The 14818-nt window shown below is 64.1% G+C and overlaps 1 protein-coding gene across 1 annotated transcript; it reads right to left on the reverse strand.

Moving 5' to 3' along the window:
* Positions 1-2186: 2186 nt before the first annotated feature.
* On the reverse strand, positions 2187-9931 carry Th (tyrosine hydroxylase). The gene is made up of 13 exons (XM_005340396.4): positions 9747-9931; positions 7801-8022; positions 6497-6671; positions 6130-6218; positions 5898-5965; positions 5484-5534; positions 4983-5128; positions 4768-4903; positions 4498-4567; positions 4126-4182; positions 3919-4014; positions 3541-3674; positions 2187-2675 (listed from the first exon to the last, which is right to left on the reverse strand). The coding sequence occupies exons 1-13, from the start codon at positions 9834-9836 to the stop codon at positions 2516-2518; spliced, it is 1494 nt and encodes a 497-aa protein (XP_005340453.3). The 5' UTR covers positions 9837-9931; the 3' UTR covers positions 2187-2515.
* Positions 9932-14818: the final 4887 nt, after the last annotated feature.

Consider the following 14818-nt stretch of genomic DNA (forward strand, 5'->3'; position numbering starts at 1 on the left):
CTCACTGAGACTCAGGGACCACCTACGTGTCTCCATGGAGTTGAGGGCCTTGAGTCCCGGGGTTTACCCAGAGTTTCAGTGGGACTCCGGGCTGACCACAGATTCTCGGTGGGGCTCGGATTCTTACCTGGTGTCTCTGTGGTGACGGGGGCCCTTAACTGAGTCTCTGTCCAAGCGCAGGGACTTCCCCAGGGTTCCAGCATACCCAGTGCCTTTTTTATGGTCTCAGTGGATTCAGGGTCTTCCCCAGATTCTCAGTGACAGTTTCCAGGTTCTGCATGGGGCTAAGGGCCTTGTCCTGGGTCTCAGTGAATCTCAGTCTTCCCCTGGGAACAGGGCCTTCGGAGTCTTTCCCAGGCCTCAGTGAGGCTCAGCGCCTTCCCAGCGTCTCAGTGGGACTCACCATCCTCCCCAGAGATCAGAGGGATTCAGGACATGACCCAAATTCTTCCTGATCTCTGTGGCTCTCCCTGGGGCTCAGGTCTTTCCCTAGGTTCCCTCTAGCTTCATGGCCTTTTCCAGAGACTCGGTGGGGCTCAGTGTCACCTCCAGACTCTCATTAGGGCTCAGAATCTTTTGGGTGTTCTCAGAAAGACTGAGAGCCTTCCGCAGGGTCTCAGTGGGCTCAGTGCCACCCTGAGAGTCTCAGTGGTACCCAGGGTCTCCCCCATGACCTCTGGGGGCTCAGAGCCTTCGCCGTCTCCGTGGGGCTCCTGTGTTTTCCGCAGGTCTCCGTGGGGTACGGGACTTCTCCCAGGATCCGCTGCGTTCAGGCCTCGCAGTCGTTTCAGTGAGTCTTGGGCCTCCCCCAGGTTCTCAGTGGAGCCCAGCCCCACTCCCCAGGTCCCAGGTGTGCTCAGGGCCTTCCCCAGGGTCTCAGTGGGTCCCGGGGCCTTCCCTGGGGTCCAAGTGGCTTCCATGGCCTTTCACAAGATCTCAGTGCCTCACCTGGGATCTACCTTCCCCAGAATTTCAGTGGGGCTGGTGACAAGGCCCAGGTCTCGTTGGTACTCAGTGGCTTGCCCCTGGTGGCCATGAGATTTCAGGCCTTCTCCATGGTCTCCGTGAGACCCGGTGTTTCAAGGGGCTGCCGGCCTATCCAGGGTCCTTCCACAGTCCTCAGGGGGCTCCAAGTCTTCTCCAGATTCAAGTGAACTCCTGCTCTCCCAGGGTCTAGGTGGGACTCCGCGTCCCCGAGTTGGAGGAGGGCTTAGGGCTCTCCCCAGCGTCTCACTGGGCCTCAGAGCCTCCCGGGACGTCAGTGGGGCTCCTTTCCTTCCCTGGGTCTGTTGGGAGCCTAAGGCTTCCCCTGTGTCTAATTGTCTTTTGGAAATTGCTGTGTACTCCCCTCGGGCTCCAGGGACATGGCTGGACACAGAGTCAGTACTGAAGGGGCAGCTGCCTGGGAACAGCCAGGGAGGGCTCCAAGGGTGAGCGGGGCTTCCCAGGCACCTGGAGGGAGTGAGCAGAGACGTGAAGACTCGCCCGTGTCCCCTGCCGCCCCATAGGAAGCATGGAGCAGGCCACCTACAGGAAGGCCTGGCCTGCACTCGGCCAGGACAGAAGTGGGGTGGGAGGGGCCTGGCTGGCTTGGCCTGGAGGATGATGGGCCTCTAGCTGCAGGCAAGGCCCAGGCCTCCTGGGTTGGTGGGGGGCATCCCGGAGCCCACAGGCCACGGCCTTTGTGGAGACTGAGGCTGGGAGGGTGTGCCTCGAGCAGTCCAGCTACACCCTTCCCGGCAGCATGCATTTTGGGGACATCATGGAGTCTCCTCTTAGCTCCAGGGTCCTGCTCTGTGGTGGGGGGACTCCTTTCTCAGGGATGGGGGACCCCTCTCCCTCTCTCCCTGTGCCTGGCTGTTCTCCAGGGCGAGAACTCCCACACAGGCAAAGAGGGTCTGGTCTGCAGCCCCGTACCAGGGACCACTCAAGCTGTGGTTCCTACTTCCTTCCTGGGCCCAGGGACTTCCTTCTCCTACCTCCGGGTCCCCACCTTTGCTGCCACCTCTTGGAGGTGGAGCAACTCATCCAGGGCTGCCAGGGAGCTTGGAAATCAAAGAGGCCTTTGGGTGGTCAGGGAAATGAGGCCAGGGTTGTCCTGCCTGGGGTCCCCAGGGAAGTTGAGCTAGACCAGGAGGAACACAGGAGGGACTCTCCAGCAAGGCCAGGGACACAGAGGCAAGGCAGCACAGAGAGACCTTTCCTTTATTGGGATGATGAGCAGGATGCAGACGGCATGAGGGGCAAGGTGACAAGCAAGGCCGCCTCTGGGCCTTGGAGCACAGGTGGTGGCAGCAGGACAGGACCTCCTCACAGGACAATCACCAGTCATGGAGCTGAGAAGGAGCAGGTGGGTCAACGGGAAGCCGGGGTGACGGGGGGTGGGTACTGGGTGGTCAAGACCCAGCCCCTATGTGGGCCTGAGCTCAGGGACAGGGCAGGAGCTGGGGGAGACTGAAGGGGCCAGGAGACTCCAGGGCAGGCCTGCTGAGGTCGTGGGTCATGCACCATGCACCTAGCTGATGGCACTCAATGCCTGGGTCAGGGTGTGCAGCTCATCCTGGACACCCTCCAGCGAGCGACGGATGGTATGGGGACTGTCCAGCACATCGATGGCCATCGTGTATGGGTCAAACTTCACAGAGAAGGGGCGCTGGATTCGAGAGGCATAGCCCCTGGGGAGGGAAGTCAGAGTTGGGTGGACCCTCAGTCACCTGGTGAGCACCTGGAGGTGTGGCGGGCTGGGCAGCCAGGGGCAGGGTCTGCGGCCTCGGGAACAGCCCGGGACAGTGTGGGGTAGGGGCTGGCCAGGGATGAGCTTTCCCCTAAAGAGGGTTTGACCCAGGAAGTCCTGGTGGAGCCCCCAAAGCAACTGAGGCCTCCTCCAGGGCTCGGTGAGGTCCGGGCCAGGCACCTTCTCTAAGCAGTCCTCGGCCAGGAGTCCTCGGCCAGGAGAAAGGCTAAGCAGGGCCTCCTCGCCGGGAAGCCTGCCCTGACCAGTGCCCTTGAGTGCCCCTAAGTTATTATGGGACCCAGCCGTCCCTTCCATGCTGGACACAGCCCCTGGCCTCAGCTTCCCCAGGGCACAGAGCAGCTGGAGGAGAAGTGAGCAGACCCTTGTCCAGGATGAGCCTGCAGCCTCTGCTCCCCTCTGGGACCCACTGGCCACTGTACCCCATCCCGCCATGCTGCCGTGCTCCCCACCACAGCCCCCAGCCCCCTCTGCCCCCGTCCCACCCTGAGGGCCCCCATCCCATCCCAGGTCCCCACTGCTCCAGGCAGGAGGCTGGGAAGGCCCCAGGCTGCCTCCTCACAGAGCTCAGCCTCTGCCACGGCCCAGCAGGCGGCCCTGGCCCTGGCCCTGACTGGCCACACAGCAGCCTCACCCCATGGCTTCCCTCTCCCAGATTCCCTGGGGTTCTTCTCGGGGAGGCTGTGCCCGAGGGTCGCTTTTCTCCTCTGTGAAATGGGTTCAAAGCTGAGCCCCGATCACAGGGGAGACGAAGGCACCGGGGCGGACGGGGCCTCACCCTGGCCTACCTGAGCTTGTCCTTGGCGTCACTGAAACTCTCAGACACGAAGTAGACGGGCTGGTAGGTCTGATCTTGATAGGGCTGCACAGCAGCAGCCTCAGGGTCGAAGGCCCGGATCTCAGGCTCCTCCGACAGGGAGTGCTGGAGGGAGGCCACAGGTGTCCCCGCTGGCCACGCCCCAGGGTCCAGAGGAACCCTGACCTGACTCCCCGGTAGGTAGCTGTGAGTGTGGGCCCACCCTTTCTGCCCCAGGATCCTCCAAGGCCTGGGGACAGTGTGGGGTGGAGCTGGCCAGGGAGGGTGTGGCCAGGAAGTCCTGGTGGAGAGGGCCCACCCCCTGGGGGCCTGGTGCCCCACTCTGTGCTGCTGCAGGGAGGGGCCTCACCAGGAGCTCCCCGTAGGAGGACAGCAGCCCTGCGCCGTAGGCCTTCAGCTCCCCGTTCTGCCTGCACAGCCCGAACTCCACCGTGAACCAGTACAGCTGTGGGAGGGCCAGAGCCAGCTGCCCTGGTGCCGCAGCCCCACGGGCCATGGCAACAGACAGAAGGGGATCCGGGCCTCCCGCGCCCTGCCCTGGAGGGGAGAGACCCACCGTGGACAGCTTCTCGATTTCCTCATCTGAGGCTCCCAGGGACGCAAGGCCGATGTCCTGGGGGTGGGGAGTGAGAGGCTCAGCCTGGCATTGGGCCCAGGGCACAGGCAGTGGGCTGTCAGCTGCCTTTCTGGGGTCCCTCAGACACGGAAGGCATAGACCCTCCAGCCACCTTGGGCCCTGGGCTCACTGAGCCTGGTGGGCCAGCAGGGAGCACAGCCTGAACCTGAGCTCTGCCTGCCTTCTGTCCTGGTGTCTGTGTACCCAGCAGGGCCCTACACACACCCCACACATGGGGCAGAATGTGCCCGGCCCATGGGCCCTGGCCAGGCCCCTCAGCACCCCCTGGCCCTGGCTGAGGCCCACACACACCTGGGAGAACTGTGCGAACGTGCGGTCAGCCAGCATGGGCACGTGCCCCAGCAGCTCGTGACAGCAGTCCCTGTGTGAGGGCAGGAGAAAAGGGCAGGGTTGGCTGGGCAGGCCAGCCCCTGCCCCATCTTCCAGGCTGGCCATAGAGTGCTGGCTCAGGACCCCAGCCCCTCGGTGTCTCTGCCCCTGTTTGTACACGGGCCTCCCCGCAGCTCATGCAGGGGCTCAGAAGCATATGCCGGGCCCTCCTGGCCCCGGGTGGTCACTCACGGCTCTGGCGAGTGCATGGGTGAGGAGGCGTGGCGGATGTACTGGGTGCACTGGAACACACGGAAGGCCAGGCTGGCCAGGAAGTCCCTGGCCGACAGAAGGCCAGCCACAGGCCGCAGCTGGAAGCCCGTCCGCTCTGCAAGGGACCACAGTCAGGGTTTGGGAGGCCAGCAGACTGACCCGCCTCTCCCTCCTGGCCAGCCCCCAGCCTGCACCCTTCAGGAAGCGTGAGACGTCCTCCAGCTGGGGAATGCTGTCCTCGCGGTAGCCGCTGAAGCGCTCCAGCAGCCGGAAGGCCTCCAGGTGCTCGCGGCAGGCGTGGGTGGCGTACAGGCCCTTCAGGGTGCTGTAGACCTCCTTCCTGCAAGCCCCGCGGCTCAGGGCCCACCAGGCCACCATGGCCCCAGGGCTCTGCCCATTCCTGGGACCCACTCCACAGTCCCTCCTGTGGCCACTGCGTCCACTCCCCACAGCCTCTCTGCCACTGGGTGGGGATTTTGCTGTTGGCTTTGGGAAATTCAGGGGGCCTGGGGCAGGGAGGACAACCCTGGAGATAATCTGATATTCCAGGCCAAAGCTGGAAGTCCCTCCTCCACCTGGCCTTAATCTGCCCTGCCTCACAGTGTCCTAGAGGCAGCCCTCACACACAGGAGCCGTCTCCCTGGCTCTCCTCGTGCCCGGCCCTGCCAGTTCCCAGCCAGCTGTGGGGGTCTTACCAGGTGGCAATCTCCTCGGCTGTGTACTCCACGCGGGGAATGGGTTCACCACTGTTGGGGGGTCAGCGGTCAGCCACGGCCCCCTGCCCCGGGGAGGGGAAATGGGGGGCATGACAGGAGCCCTGTGCAGTGAAGCCTGGGGGCGGTGGGCAGGGTGTGCCGGGCTGTGCCGCCTGGGTGGCCTTGGAGGCTGCTGAGCCTCTGTGCCTGTGTCCTCAGCTGGGATCTGAGGACAGTGCCAGTGGCCACCCTGGAGCAGTATAAAGTGGACGGCCAAATAGGCAAGGGCAAAGCCTGGAGCAGAGCGGCTGGGGGCTCAACCCCAAGTGGCAGGTACAGTGGCCGTGAGGTGAGGACATGGGTAACCGAGGTGCTCCTCCAGGGCTGGCTGGGGTCTGGGTGCAGGGCCCTTACTGCTTGTACTGGAAGGCGATCTCCGCGATCAGCTTCCGGCGCTGGCGGTACACCTGGTCCGAGAAGCCCTGAGGGCGTCGGGAACAAGCAGCGGTCAGGAAGTCGCCCAGCCTCCCCGCCCCCTAAGCCAGCCAGCAGACAGAGCTGTCCGGGGCCAGTTGGGGGTTCATAGCCACCCCACTGGCAATGGGGTGGACACCGACCAGGCAGGAGGACTTGGGCACCTGCTCACCGGATGGTCCAAGTCCAAGTCAGGATCAAACTTGGTGACCAGGTGGTGACACTTGTCCAGCTCCGACACCTTCCTTGGGAACCATGGGACTTCAGAGAAGAAAGAGCAAGAGGGCCAGGTGAGCAGTCTCCCGCGGACTCCCTCACCCTGAATGTCCTCTCCTGGGGACTTCTGCCAGGCAGAGTCTGCTGGGCTGTGACGGGAGGGGTCCTGGAGGAGGCCCCAGGCCTGGATGTGACTAGGTGGCAGAAGTGGGGGGGGCTGCAGCCAGGGGCGGGTGGCCACTACCTGTTGCCCTGCAGGGGCCCCCGCCCCCTCACACCTCAAAGCCATTTGGTGGTACCCAAGGACAGACAGCTGGCCTCACCCTTGTCCTCCCCAGCACTGCGCACGTCATCTGACACCCGGCGCACGGAGCTGAGTAGAGCCGCCAGGTCCCCGCTGGGCACTTCAAAGCGCACAAAGTACTCCAGGTGAGGGCTCCCTGCCCGTGGCCTCTGGGCTGGCCGGGTCTCCAGGTGATGGATCTTGGCTTCAAATGTCTTCAGGAGCAAGAAAAGAAAGTAGGGAGACAGAGATGGAGAGACACAGGGTAGAGACAGAGATGGAGAGACACAGGGTAGAGACAGAGATGGAGAGACACAGGTTAGAGACAGAGATGGAGAGACACAGGGTAGAGAGAGATGGGGAGACACAGGGTAGAGACAGAGATGGAGAGACACAGGGTAGAGAGAGATGGGGAGACACAGGGTAGAGACAGAGATGGAGAGACACAGGGTAGAGAGAGAGGGGGAGACACAGGGTAGAGACAGAGATGGAGAGACACAGGGTAGAGAGAGAGGGGGAGACGGAGCAATGGAGGGGGAGGGGGCCGGGTGGGCTCCCGGGGAGGGGGCACTCACAGGAGACTGTCTCCCAGACTTCTGTGGGGCTCCTACTCCCTGGTCAGGGCTTGCCAGAAAGCTGGTTTCTGTCTAAAAGTCCCCCCAGGAGCCTTCACAGCTGTGACCTTGACCCCACTTCCCGGTGACCTTGCCTGTGGGTCCCCAGGCCATGCCCAGACAGCCTGACTCCTGGGCTGCTGGTGGCAGGACTGCCTCCCTGCTGGCCTCATCGGAGCGACCCCTGTGCCCAGGGCCGATGGGTGGGCCTGGACCCCACCAAGCAGAGGACCTGAGGCTCAGGCCCCTGGGGACGACCGCTGAGCGTTCAGGGGCCTGGGGGGCAGCGTCCTCCCACCCACCTCTCAGCATCCAGCAGCAGGACCTGGGGCCACACAGCAGCTCTGGGGGACCAGGGGACAAGGAGGCTGGCTCTCGTACCATTGGGGAGTTTCCCTGGAAGCCAGGTCACCCACCAGGACAGTGATGCCATCCGCCACCACCTTAGCCACTGCCTCCAGGGACAGGGGGGGACACCATGGTCCATGCCCCCACTTCCCCACTGAGGCCCCTCTCATCCCACCTGTGTGTGAGGTGTCGGGGGACGAGGGGAGCCGGGGCCCGGGTGCTCCAGAGGCCTGGTCTCCTCACCTCTGTGGCCCTCGGGGACCTGGGCAGTCATGTTTCTGCCTCAGAGGGGACACAGACCACCCTCCCACTTGGCCCTGTCCACACACACCCGCAGGGTGAGCCCAGCCTGCCCAGGGCACAGGCTGGGCACGGCCCTCACCTCAAACACCTTCACAGCCCGGGACAGCGAGCAGGGCTTGGTGCCCTTCAGGGAGAAGAGCAGGCTCAGCAGGGCCCACCCATCCTTCTCCTCGAATGCCACGGCCTCCAGGGGGTCTCCGGGCTCCGAGGAGGCTGCCGCAGCCGCCGCTGCCGCCGCCGCCTCCCGCTCCTTGCGGGCATCCTCGATGAGGCTCTGCCGCCGCCCGATGAAGCGTGGGGACTGCGGAGACAGGGACCCTGTGCCTCTCCTCCTCCTCGAGCCCCACCGACCCCACCCTCGGGGACCCAGTCAGGCTACACGGCCACACCAGGAGCACGCCTCGGCACCCGGGCCTCTGCTGGGGTCGGCTGACCCAGGCCGCCCTCTCCAGGCTCCAACTGCCCACAGGCAGCCAGGCTGGAGAGTGCTGGACACCAGGGCAGAGTCAGGGTGAGAGGGCATCGGTGGGTGCCTGGCCATCGGCCTCTCAAGAGACTCTGTCACCTGTCCCCAGGACTGGCTCTAAGTGGACTCAGGACCTGCCTGTCCTGCTCCCCAGAGGGTCAGCAGCCAAGTCCCAGGAAGGAATGCAAGGTGTCCTGGGCTCAGGCAGGAGCACCCAGCCTCTGCCCAATGTGGGTCCTGTCCTTCCTCAGCCCAGGCCCTTCCTCACACCCCCATCTGGAGCCCAGCACCCAGCCAGGTGATGCCCTCGCCCGCCTTGCCATCCTCCCCCGTCAGGTCCCCACCTCTGCAGCCTTCCCCCGTCCCCTCTCCTGGCCAGCACCTTGTTCTCCACCACCCACTGCTCCAGGGCACGCTGCTTGTGTGCAGACACTGTTGGCCACGTCCCTTCCAATCATCCCTGGGTCAGTGTGTCTGACCCCCTCCAGCCTGCCCAGGCCTGGACTGGGAGCCGTCAGCTCATCACTCAGAGCTGAGCTTCCAAGGAGGCTCTGGGTCCCTGGCAGAAGAGAAGAACCTGTCTCCTCCCCGGTTCCCAGGGCCCTGGGCTTCCTCCATGAGGCTCTGCTGCAGCCGATGGGAATGGAGGGAGGGGCAGAGGCCCTCTGAAGCCTCGTCCTGACTCAGGGGTGGGTGGGTTTTGTGGCCACCACCAGGGCCACAGTCCCAGCCTGGGAAGAACCCATGAGGTTGGGTGGGCCCTGGAATCCCTGGGAAGAGGGAGTCTGGCTGGAGACCTGGTAGCGGAGCTCTCTTGACCCAGCTTTCCCTGAGAAGTGCCTGGAGATAAGTTTCTGGGAGACATTGGGGTCCCTGAGCAGAACCTGTCTTGGGTGAGCTGATCATTCCTAGTCCCCAGGCTGAGCAGAAGGCCCCTCTGGTGGGCTGAGAGCCCCCGACTGTCTCCTGCAGCAGAGCTTCCCAGCTGTCTGCCTTGCCCCCCCACACACACTCTTGGGTGCCCAGGTGCCAGGCCTCCAGGGAGCAGATGCATGGCAGGGGAGGGAGGGCAGGTGGAGCGAGGGGAGAGCCAGGTCACACTGGCACCCAGAACCTGGGCCTGCACCCCTGTCTGCGTGGACCCCCACTGTGAGCTTTCGCCAGGGCTGGGAAGGGTCCTGGCCCCCTCCCACTGCTGGTGAGCCACTGGTTTGCTGACGGGCAGCTGAGCAGAGAGGCTCGGTGTGTGCCGCGGCTTGCTCTGGGCTCCTCTGGCAACCCTGGCCGAGGGCAGTCATGGGGTTCCCTCCCAAGACCCCAAAGGGGGATTTTTTCCCAATTCATGAACGGGACCACAAACCTGGAGAGACTGGCACAGGGAGACAGGCACTGTCCCACTCAGAGTCCAGTAGGACACAGCAGAGACACACGCCAGGAAACAGGGATGGCTGCCAAGGCTGGACCCACACCAACCCCGGGCACCCATCTGGCCTGGGGCTGCCGTCACCCACAGGAGACAGCGGGTGCACTCTGGCCGACAGTCCAGGCACTCCCCTTACCATGATAGCCTCTGCCTGCTTGGCGTCCAGCTCCGAGACGGCCCTTCGGAAGCCCTTGGGCTGCGGCGTGGTGGCGCTGGGTGTGGGCATGATGTGGCGTGGGGGTCCAGGACTCTGTCTCGCAGCCCTAACGGGCGGCCTCTTAAAGGCTGAGCTGACGTCAAAGGCCCTCTGGGTCCTCCACCTCCCACCTCCCGCCTCCGCCTCCCTCTCGCTGCCTGCTCTGCCTGAGGGAGGCAGGGGTGGGCGCGGAGCGGGGAGACGCAGGAGAAAGGGCTCTGTCCCATTAGATCTAATTGCCTCCATGTCGCAGGCACCTGCCTCTGAATCACCCTCAGTCCTGCAGCACATGGACCAGGGGTGGCTCACGCTCTGCAGGGGCAGGGGACAGCTGGGGTCTCCGCAGCCCCACACCCAGGGTGCATAGAAGATTCTTTACCACATTTTCCCACAGGCCCAGGGGCATGTTTCCATCAGAGGCAACCTTCAGGCTTGGCGTCTGCCTGGGACCCCAGCCCTGCCTGCCCGTTTGGCCCCCCTGCTGCCTCTGCGGTGTGGTCCAGGAGGCTGTGGAATGTCCCGGAAGGCCTTCCCTCCAGCGTCTCCTTCACCCGGATCAGCCCTCCCCAAGTGCGCCAGGAGGGGATACCCACTCACCGTGGCAGCCCCACCGCCCCTCCAGCCCCTGCCTCCCTAGGTCCCCTGCCACCCCTCCTCCTCTTGCGGGAAGCTCACCCTCCTGGGCACTGGGGGCCCTGGCTCCCCACCCCGCCCCTGGGAGCTCCCACCGGCCACCCCTTTTTCGGCCAGCCCTGGGGTGGCAGCACTAGAGCCAGCTTTCCTCGGCACCTCAAGACCCTCCGCCAGCGGTCTCCTGCCCACCTCGTCCCGGCTGCTGTCCCCCTGCCCACCTCCCAGGCCAGGCCTTCTGGGAAGGGCGTCCTCTCTCACCAGGGGCGAGCACAGGGTACCTCCTCACCCCTGGCTTGGCAGGTGGGAGGCCAAAGGCCAGCACCCACCCTGAAAACAGCAAGTTAAAGAGAAGGAAGGCCGGCCAGGAGGGCCCTGGGCAGGATCCTGAAGCCTGGGCCCCTCCCCGCCACTGCCACCTGGTGATACCCTGTGACCATCCGCCCCCAGGGCAGCTCTGCCCCTCCAGGAACCCACACTCTGTTCTTCACAGCTGCTGGCCTCCTCCCTCTCCAACCCTCCTTCAACAGGCCCTGGGACTGCCCCCAGAGTGCTCAGTGTGACCCTCGGTGTGTCCCTGTCTCCGGGGCCCAGTGCTCAGTCAGTGCCCACGAAGGTCCCCGTACATAGCACTGAGCTCTACCTCCACGGTTCTAACCTCCTGCTCAGGAGGCTCTGGGCTGGGAATCCCCTTCTCCTGGCAAGCTCCTATGCACCCACAGAACCCAGTCCCACTGCCATTCCCTCTGCAATGCCTCCTCTTTCTTGCCATATTGACTGCCCACTCCTCTGCTCCCCTCTGTCCCTTGCTCCTCCCTAACTCCCTGGGGGCAGGAACTTGCTCTCTTGACCTCCCTCCTGTCTCCTGGTGCCCAGCATCAGCCCAGGCCTGTCTCACCTCCTAGACACTTTTCCCCAAGAAGCAGGAGTCCAGGGTTGGGCCAGAGTGGGCCTGGGACGTGTGCCCCACCAGCATTGAAAGGGTCTGCCCTAGACACCCATGTCCCAGCTCTACCCCCTGGTACAACTGAGGATCCACACCCTGACCCCGGGCCCAGGGGTGGCCTGGCCTCTGCCAGCACCCAGCCCTGCCTAAGCTCCACAAGTCTCTCCTGCTCCCCTGGGAGCCCCGGAGGTCTGCTGCCTCCCCCCACCCCGGTGCACCCCTGGGGAATCCTCAGGGAGACAGGTCCAGGCAGGTCTGCCCTCAGTCCCGCCCCGACCTGCCCCGGCCAGGCCCATGTGCTCAGGTGGCCCAGAGCAGGAGGCGACAGACCAACAAGCACCAAGCAGGAGGATCACGGCCTCCTGCCGGATGTGGATTTAACCTTTCAGCAAATGTCTCTTCCCTGACACAAATATTGCTTTTTAATTTGCTTTCCTGCCTGGGCTGGCTGAGCTCTCAGGGAACCTGTGTGGGCAGTGGGGTCAGGACTGGGCTTTCCAGACCCTTCCCTGGGCCCAGGGCACCCTGAGCATAGCACAGACCAGAAGCTGAGGGCAAGGAGGCCCCTGGTGGCCTTCAGTGGACAATGATGCCTGGCCTCCAGCCCCCCTCAGGCCTCCTGCCCCACAGCCCACCCGTCTGCAGACCCCTGTCCCTGGGAGCCCTCCCCCAAGACCCATCCTCCAGGGCTGGCTCCCACACTGGCTCCAGGGCCAGGGCCCCGCTCTGCTGCCCTGGCCAGGACTAACCCTGCCCACTGCTTTCCGCTGTGCCCGTCCCCTACCCTAGTTGGCAAAGGTTCTCAGGAGCCGCCCTGGTCAGCACCCTCCCTCCTGGGCTGAGCCAGGCCCTATGACAGGGGCTCTCACTCCTCGCACCTGTTCCTCTCTCCAAAGTCCTCTGCCAGGCCTCTGCTCAGGCTGCCCGCCCCAGGGTGGACAGTCCCTTTCCATCATGGACTCAATGGCATGAGGTCAACCCTGCCTCCATGGAGCCTGTGTGGGGGCCCTGGGGGGTCCTAACCCCCCACCTTCAGACAGACCATTCTGTCCATGGAGGGGGTTGAGGCTCAAGAACATGACCTCTGGTCACATGGCCAGTCTCCAGACCAGGTGCCCCGCTCCCAAGACTTGGGTCTTCATGGGCCCTATGGTGACCATCCCCAGGGCTAGAGTCTCAGGACCCAGACGGCCAGGGGAGAAACCTACCAAGCTGCAGCCAGTGCCCCCCCCTTGCAAGAGGATGGGGCTGGACAGGGGCTTCCCAGAGGCCAAACTCAGGTCCCAAGAGCCCGAGGGCCAGAACAGTGTCCCCAAGGGAGTAAGGGGCTGGGAACGGAACCCGTGGGATGGGCTCCAAGGGGTGGGTTAGTTGGAGGAGAGACACCGGCCAGCGCCCTCCTTCATGCAGCCCTCTGCCCCTGCTGCTGGCCCCGCCCTCAGTCATCCGAGTAATTGCAGGAGCCCAGCGCTGTGGCAATCAGGGACGCTGAGCCGGCTCTGACAAACGGAGCGTTCTCGACAGCCTCCTTCAGCGCCAGGCTTAATGGCCCATAATGACGGTGTGCCAGTCCCCCGCCAGGCAGGGCAGGGCGTGGTTCTCACCCCGCCCGCGGGGCCTCTCTGCACAGCCTGGCCCACGTGGGGCCACCCAAACCCAGGCCCCCCTGAGGGGCCCAGTGATGAGCTGCAGAGGGAAGGGGCTGAGGAGGGCGCTGCTCTGGGACCCCTGGCCATGGCCCCTGGAAGATTTCCGACCTGTGTTCCTGTAGGCCCCAGCCATGGCTGACCATGATGGGCACCTCCGTGGGCCTCCTCCCCTAGGGTCCTGCAGCCAGGACACCGTGGCCCCAGACACACTGACCCTGGCACCCAGTGTGGACTGCCCCTGCTCTGGGACAGACTGTTGAAAATCAGGTGCAAACAGTTTGGGGCACATGTTTGGGGCCAAGGTCACCTCCCATGGATGGCCCAGGATGAAGGGCTTTGTCAACCAACAGCATCTTATCTTCCTGCAAGCACCTGAGCAGACGCACACATCTGTGCGACTCGCACGTACACACACACCCCGCAATGCACACAGACAGACAGTCAGACACACGCGCACACGGCCCTCCATGACCAGGCCCACTCTTAGAGTCCCAGGGACCCAAGGTCTCCAGAGAAGCCCCTCCACCTGGGGGCCTGGGGGTCAGGGACACAGACCTGCAGGGCCACCAACTGACACACACACATCCTGGGAGATGACGGTGCCTTCTCTGGGACTGGGGGGGCCTCAGGATGTCATGCTGCTCCGGGCTACCAGGGGGTACTGCTAGGAGTAAGCCCAGAGAACAGAGGACTGTGAGGCCGAGAGCTCCCCCAGCCAGCTGCTTCCGGGGCCATCCCAGCACCTGCCGTCCAGGCCGGGCCTTTCCCAAAGTCTAAGGAGGTGCCCTGCCCCACCCCCCAGATGGAAGGGGAACCAAGACACAGGCAGGATCCAGCTGTCCCATCCCTGTCAGACCAAATGCCAGGGCAATTAGCCCTAACGAGGCCTCGGACGGAGCAGGAGCCGCAGGGCTGGCGGACGCAGTATTGACAAGACGGCCAGGACCAGGCCTGAGGTCGATCACAGGCACTTAGAGATGATTGGGCATTTGGAAGTCAGAGCAGAGGCGAGGGCGTGAGCAGAAGCTGCCTAGTCCCCACCACAACTCCGCTGGCCTGGGGTCAGCCCTCCAGGTCCCCATGGATGGAGCATCCTACTCTGTTCACTCCCATAGTCCCCATCCCAGCCTTCACTCCCCCCACCCAACCTGCCAGGCCTGGGCCCTCCCCAGGCAGCCCTCCGCCCAGCCTCCTCTCTGAGCCCCCTCCGGCCTGAGGAATGGACAGCACTATCCCCTCATCCTTGCCCATGGGGCCTGCCTGGATCCTGGAGACCCTCTGACTAGGAGACTGGAGGAGGCTTCAGCTCAGCCCCTGAGTTGGAACAGTTTCATCTGGTCTGTGCACGTGTGCACGTGAACGTGTGCTGTGTGAGAGTGCACGCCTGCACCCGTGTGCACTCTAGCAAGTGGGTGTGTGTGCATTAGTGTCCACGTGCATGTGTACACAGTAGGGGCTCAAAAGGCCTGAGCAGCAATGGATATGTGATAAGCAGGTGACCCAGGCTCCTGTGTCCCCCCAACCCTCACGCCGTGTCAGGGCGCAGGCCCTTGCTGTGCCCTCACACCGGTGATTCAGACCACGGCCCCCACCCGCCACCGCCTGCACTGGCTCCTGACAGCCTCCAACAAATTAGCGGTGAAAAGCAGTAAGAGCGACATTCTGCCCCCATTAGTCACTCACAGCCCGCAGCTGTGTTTTGACAGCAATCACATCTAATTGCAAGACCACTGCCGCCCGGAGCTCCGGTGTGGGTCGCAGTCACCTGCCCGTGGCAGGGAGCCTGG

This window comes from Ictidomys tridecemlineatus, chromosome 4 (assembly GCF_052094955.1).
Source record: "Ictidomys tridecemlineatus isolate mIctTri1 chromosome 4, mIctTri1.hap1, whole genome shotgun sequence".
Classification (NCBI taxonomy): domain Eukaryota; kingdom Metazoa; phylum Chordata; class Mammalia; order Rodentia; family Sciuridae; genus Ictidomys; species Ictidomys tridecemlineatus.

Excerpts from the sequence above, each read along its gene's own strand:
- Th (XM_005340396.4), bottom strand. The coding sequence starts at position 9,836 with ATGCCCACACCCAGCGCCACCACGCCGCAGCCCAAGGGCTTCCGAAGG. Across the intron at positions 8,023-9,746 it reads AGCAGGCAGAGGCTATCATG|TCCCCACGCTTCATCGGGCG; the intron begins GTAAGGGGAGTG and ends CTGTCTCCGCAG. Across the intron at positions 5,129-5,483 it reads GCCGAGGAGATTGCCACCTG|GAAGGAGGTCTACAGCACCC; the intron begins GTAAGACCCCCA and ends CGGGGCTTGCAG.